Genomic DNA, 6,053 nt, shown 5'->3' on the forward strand with positions numbered 1-6,053 from the left:
CGTCCGAAAAGATTTCGACAACTGAGGGCTTTGAAAACGTAACGATTTTATATCATGATTATAATGAACATATAAAATAGTAATGGAATATTGTTCATAATTATATGAATTTAGGAATTCACAGCACTCGTAATGATTGAATATTTTCGAACTGATATTATTAACCAGAGGTGTACTCGCCATCTCGTGACTATCTATGCTAATTACATTTCATCCACGTCCTGTAGAGACACCAAACACTATGGTATGGGAAGCTTTGAGGCCTATCAGCTCCTCCTACTCACGTAATGAATAAATTATTTATCCCTTGTGATATTGGTCTTTCCGTTTATCATACTTTTCAGTGAAGGAAATTTAACAAAAAAAATTCTTATGGAAAGGTTTGTCAGGCCTTGGTTATAAGATTTGCTCATACGCTCTAATTTTGTCGAATCCATTTCACTTGTGATGTACGTCTAATTTTGGCAAAATATTCAAACACCACTCGATCGTAGTATTAAGTCCAGTTGTACTCGCGATTGCATGACTACCTATGCTAATTACATTTCATCCACGTCTTGTTGAGACACGAAACATATGGTATAGGAAGCATACAACCTAATCAGCTCCTCCTACATACATAATGAATAAATTATGTCTTTCACTCTCAGTTTTTCCGTTTATCACAATTTTTAGGTCATAGTGTCTGTTCACACAACCCAAAATGTCGAATTCAATTCACTTCTGATTTATGTTTTATAATTATAGTCTGTTGACTTGCAATGTACGAGGGTAGAAAATTAACTAAAACCAATGCAGTCAGGGGCGCCGGAATATAGATAATAACGGGGGCAGATATTCATATATTCGTGTTCTGCATTATTAACTCCTTTTGAAATCGATTGTTTTTACGATCTGCGAACACGAATATATGAATATCTGCCCCCGTTATTATCGATATTCCGGCGCCCCTGCATGCAGTACAGCTATATAACCTACTGTAAATTTATCGATCGTAATTATCGCTACTCTGGTTTTAATAAATGAACGTAATCACCACACAAAGATTAACTTTCACGACCCAACGTTTCGACACTCCGGTCTAGTGTCTTCATCAGGGGTGACTATATACATTTGATTTGGGTCAGACAAAACTTATTTATTGACTTTCATCTCATCTATTGTCTGAATTGCATTCGACTTGACCAAAATGCGACGTATTACCCATATGTCTCCGTAAATTGTGTTTTGAAAATTTTACTTGTTTTTAACGTGCTCAGGCTATACATTGTGTTGAAAATCTTTCAGTGCAAATCCAATTTTTTGTGAATATAAAAAAACAGTAGCAGTTGGAGTTTGTGAAGTTCTTGGAACATTATTAGTGAAAACGTGAATGTAATTGATACTCCAATATCGTCTCCGAGGATTGAACTGATGATTTCACATTGTTTATTAACAAATCCACAACCTCCTAATTAATTGAAGCATTGCGGCGCAAGTCAGCGCCCGTAAGGATCAACACCATTCTGCAAGGCGTTGTGATTATTTGAATTTACATGGCGAGTGACTTTAGTCCAGATCCCGGCAAGACTCTGATTCATGTAACTGTTACACAAATCCTTTCCAAAGAAATATTTATTTTTACCGTTTTACCGTTTTCTTATAGGACATAGTTTGATCAAGAAATCACTATTTATTTAACCCAGATAATTACAAAGCATTATTATGATATTTGCTATGCAGTTTTTCTATAACGCCGTTTATTTTTAGTAAATCCGTGTAGTTAACATCTCCCTCCAAGTTTAACTCTCTTCATGTGACGTGCGTAAACTTGATAAGCGGATTTAAAGCCACTTTCCACAGCCCCTTGAATCCAGCCAGCCGTAAATGATATGTTATCGCCAGCAAAATGCACATTACCCATTGGTTCCCACAAATATCTGTATAAGTTATAACGAAAAAGTTCCTGGGTTGGCAGAATTGGATCAAAAGTAATTTGCCGCAATATGTTGACTTGAGTGGTGAGGATAACAGCCTACATCAAATAATTGATAACGATAAAACATCAACATGTTTTTCATTTAAAAGTACGAACCACGAAGGTTGAAGTGTCCGGCGCAGTAAAATTGTCTTCCTGTTCAGTTCGGACAGAAAGAAAATTTGGGCAGAATTTTTGAATGTTCAAGCGAAAAACTTCACAATAGCCCTTTTCAGCGTGTAGAAATACACAATACACCTTTTCAGATTTTTAATTTCATGCCCATCTTTTTTTACATCTTTATGAATATAAAGCATGTAATATTTATAGCTACATTTTCAATATTTCAGGGGAATTTCGAACGTGATAACTATCTTTTGTTTAGAATAAGTTAACAAGTCATCAGAGCTAGATGAAAGCCCAAAAAGCGATATTTTCTACCGAATTTTCATCATAAATGTACTGCTTAACATGTCAATCATACATATGGCAATTGACATAATGTGTTGCGATATGTGTTACAAAAGTTAGCAGGGATAAAAATAATAATAAAAATAGTCTTCCTTTGCTACTTTTGCTGTTCGATGACTGTGAAATCAATGAAAGAAATGAATAGTTAAAATACCTTTGAAATTTATAGCAGAACCAAGTCGTCATGCAGGCTACAAAACTGAATAAACTTACCCGTGCTGTGTAGTGAGATTCCTGTTCTTTGCATAGCAGGAAACATTTGCAAGGATTTGCATAGCAGGAAACAATGACATAATCGTTGTTTGGCTGAGAGGGTGATGAATAATAACAAATTTTGTAAACTTGTTTCTGCTTTTGGATATCGTCAGTAACCAACGGGTGTTCTTTGCACTTGAAGAAAGCTTCTGGCAAACTGTGCATGCCGCCCACTAGGGTGTGCATATCAGCTGACCACCAGTTTCCCAGTTGATCGCGAAGATACTCAACCAATGACTGGTCCAGCTGTTGTGTATACGTAAATACAGAGTATCCACGAACCGCATCGTTGGACCAGGGCAAAAGTTTGCCAAGCATCGTAACATCCAAGGAATCTTGATCCTCCTTTGTTAATTTTGCACAGATAACTTCTTTACTGCTCTCCAGAAAGCTTTCCAATGTAAACTGGCTCCAAATGTTGATCCAACGTTCCCACACTTTGATTTCCTGGTCTATGGTGGTCGTATTATTCAACCAGGCAATCAATTGATTTGTGACAACACCGGTTGTTTTTTTGTAATAATCATCTAAATATATGTTATATATATTCGAGTGGAATTATACACACTTCAAACTCAAGCAAGGAACAGTCGATGGAAAAGTGAGTCAACCATAGGTCCTCCGGCAGGAATCGAACCTACGCTTTTGCGACGCTGATGCAATGCTCTTGCCACTGAGCTACAGGTGTTGATATACAGGGTGTCCCAAAAAAACGCAACCACTTAAATATGCAAGAATATTAATATTGTTCGGGTTTGCACCATAGTTCAGCTAAAATGATTTTTAGCATTGTAAATGAAGGATTAATAGCCATTTCCCATTCCCAGAGGTGCTTATCTACTGCGCTTTAGGGCTGTATTAATGTTCTGCATATTTAAGTGGTTGCTTTTTTTTGGGATACCCTGTATAGCTATACAATACCGATATCGTTAATGGGGATGCCACTAATCCCTTTCCTCCAATCTGGCCAAACAGTTGCAAAATGGTTGCTTTCCCAACCTAAGCAAGAAATTAATTAAGGAACATCAGTTGCAGAATTTGTCGTTGAACAGCTCAAAATAGTTGCCGTTTTGCGAATTGCTAGAATCTCTTTCTTTTGCAGGGCAATGACAAAATTAATCCATTCCATTACATGAGAAATTAAACATATATGATTTGACAATAGTATAATTAATATAGGAAAATCAAGGTCAACGTGCCATCATCCATGACCAAATTCGATTTTTTCAAATAAGAAAATAAAATCCAGCTCTTAGAAGAAAGAAAGCAGCCAAAAAAGGACGCGCTGTGGGGCATTTTATTTAGGGTTGAATAGTGGGGGAGAAATAGTTCGCTACCGAAATATTTAGGGCGTATGAGATCTGTAAGTAATGTTTACACCAGTAGCTTGTTGGATTGAATATAACATTTATGTGAACAGTAACGTAGCCAGCCTGATATTTTGGTGTTCCCTGACTGTGAAAACAATAGATTTCTGAAGACATGAATGATTATAATAACTCGAAATTTACATAGTGGGACAAAATCATCAGGCTGGCTACGCCACTGTATGTGTAATGAATTTGTAATCAATCAGATTTGAATAGATATGCAAATCAGTTACAAACACTAGTGGTTGAATTAGTTAACATGCACCGAAGGACTTATAACCTCATTAACGAACGAAACTTACGTTAAGATCATTGTTCCCTATTGGCTGGGACTGCCAAATTCGTTCGTAACCGTAAAATGCCAGGCCTTCATTGGTTGAACGTTTAGTGTCAGGTGTGACATATTCATAATCGAAAATAAGTTTGCAGTTCTGTTTTGCATAAGTTCTTTCAACGCAAGTTGAATGCTTAAAATATATTCTATTCTTAAAACGGTCTGGTTCACACTTGTCTTGGATTCCCTTTGGGCTTTGTCTGAGGCCGCTGGTGTGCAAAATGCTTTTCTGAGACTATCGGAAAGTAATATAATGGATCCCCGATTCTTAGGAGCTAGTGTGAACCAGGCCTTACACTGATCGATCATTATGTATAGCTTATGCATGTACATTCAAGTTCATTTCACATAATGTAGACCCTAAAACTCGCTCGACTTCATGGATTACCCTGCGTCCTCTCATTGAAGGCAGTAAAACTTTTAGTTCTATAAAAGTTCATCTATTCTCGCAGCTTGGTAATTTCAACTAAATAAATTTTTGTTTGTAAAAGATTGCTTTATATCTCTATATTTATTAATTGTGCTGAGAGAAAGCATGTCTCTTGCATGGACTAATAGTCTTGATCTATCTTATGAGATGAAAATTTACACCGGCATTGCATGCGAGTTATAATTGTTTTCTAACTTCTCACAATGTTGTGCATGTTTCGCGACGTCATACAAAAATTAATAGTTTCAGGTGCAGGTATATGGGATGCTTTGTCGACAATCTTATATGCTACAAAATTTATGGAAAATACCGAAAATATAACGAATTTTGAAAATATTGTAATCGACTAATTACTTTTAGCGAACATCAACATGCTTAAAAGCATACATCGTCTCATTTGCAATTATTATACATCTAGCCAATCACAATTAGAACTTTTACGTTCGCACATTTGCATAACTGAATATAACGTCGCTTACGGTCTTCGGTGCATGTTAACTATTTTGCCGATACATATGCATATCTATTCAAACTAATTTTCAGAGGTATGCAGGGTGTGCGTGTGACCTAATTCACGAAATTTGGTTGGTTATAAACTATTCAATTATTCTTGAATTTTACAATATCACATACACGTGATTGCTCCTTCAGCCCCCTGCGCTATTAAACTAGTATTCCAATTGGGCATTAAAGCATGTAAGAGTAAACATTTATTAAGATCTATAATATCTCATACGGTTTGATTGCTCCTTCAGTCCGTAAATATAGGAAAGGCCTTTTTCATCGTAATTTGGAAACGCTTTCGTCTCTAATTCAAATTTCTCTATATACCCATCGGTCATAAAATGGGTTTTAGTGGCAGGCGAGCCAACACCATCAGGCAATCTCATCGCTCCGCCTAAAAATTCAAGCGAAAAAGTTCCAATAATTTAGCGAATTTTAAAGTAACGCAAATTATATAGATTTATATCAAAAAAGTTTGTGATACAGTTAAACCCTGCAGCGTCTTCACAGAAAAGGAGGGACAATAAACTGTGTTAATGGCATGGTCGGAAATACTAGGGGTATAGAAACAATTCAACTAAGAAAATTGTTGGTAGTTTATTGCGATATATCTTTAGAAATTTTGCCTTCAGTAGGTGTACCTTCGCCATATAGACCAGGTGCAAGGCCTGCATCTTTTCCATAAGTGAAAACTCTTCCACCATAACGATCAGTCTGCTCCAGAATTTTTAC

The 6,053-nt window shown here is 36.4% G+C and overlaps 1 protein-coding gene across 1 annotated transcript; it reads right to left on the minus strand.

Moving 5' to 3' along the window:
- Positions 1-1,735: 1,735 nt before the first annotated feature.
- LOC114540733 lies at positions 1,736-5,608 on the minus strand. Its single transcript, XM_028560863.1, has 4 exons — positions 5,554-5,608; positions 3,605-3,682; positions 2,642-3,210; positions 1,736-2,014 (listed from the first exon to the last, which is right to left on the minus strand). Exons 3-4 carry the CDS (start codon positions 2,999-3,001, stop codon positions 1,763-1,765), a joined length of 612 nt encoding a protein of 203 aa, XP_028416664.1. The 5' UTR covers positions 3,002-3,210; positions 3,605-3,682; positions 5,554-5,608; the 3' UTR covers positions 1,736-1,762.
- Between the last annotated feature and the right edge of the window lie 445 nt (positions 5,609-6,053).

This window comes from Dendronephthya gigantea, unplaced genomic scaffold (genome assembly GCF_004324835.1).
Source record: "Dendronephthya gigantea isolate DGI-Jeju-01 unplaced genomic scaffold, DenGig_1.0 000003F, whole genome shotgun sequence".
Lineage (NCBI taxonomy): Eukaryota > Metazoa > Cnidaria > Anthozoa > Malacalcyonacea > Nephtheidae > Dendronephthya > Dendronephthya gigantea.

Coding starts and splice junctions, on each gene's coding strand:
- LOC114540733 (XM_028560863.1), bottom strand. CDS start 3,001: ATGCTTGGCAAACTTTTGCCCTGGTCCAACGATGCGGTTCGTGGATAC. Junction 2,015..2,641: donor AATCTCACTACACAGCACGG/GTAAGTTTATTC, acceptor TATTTGATGTAG/GCTGTTATCCTCACCACTCA.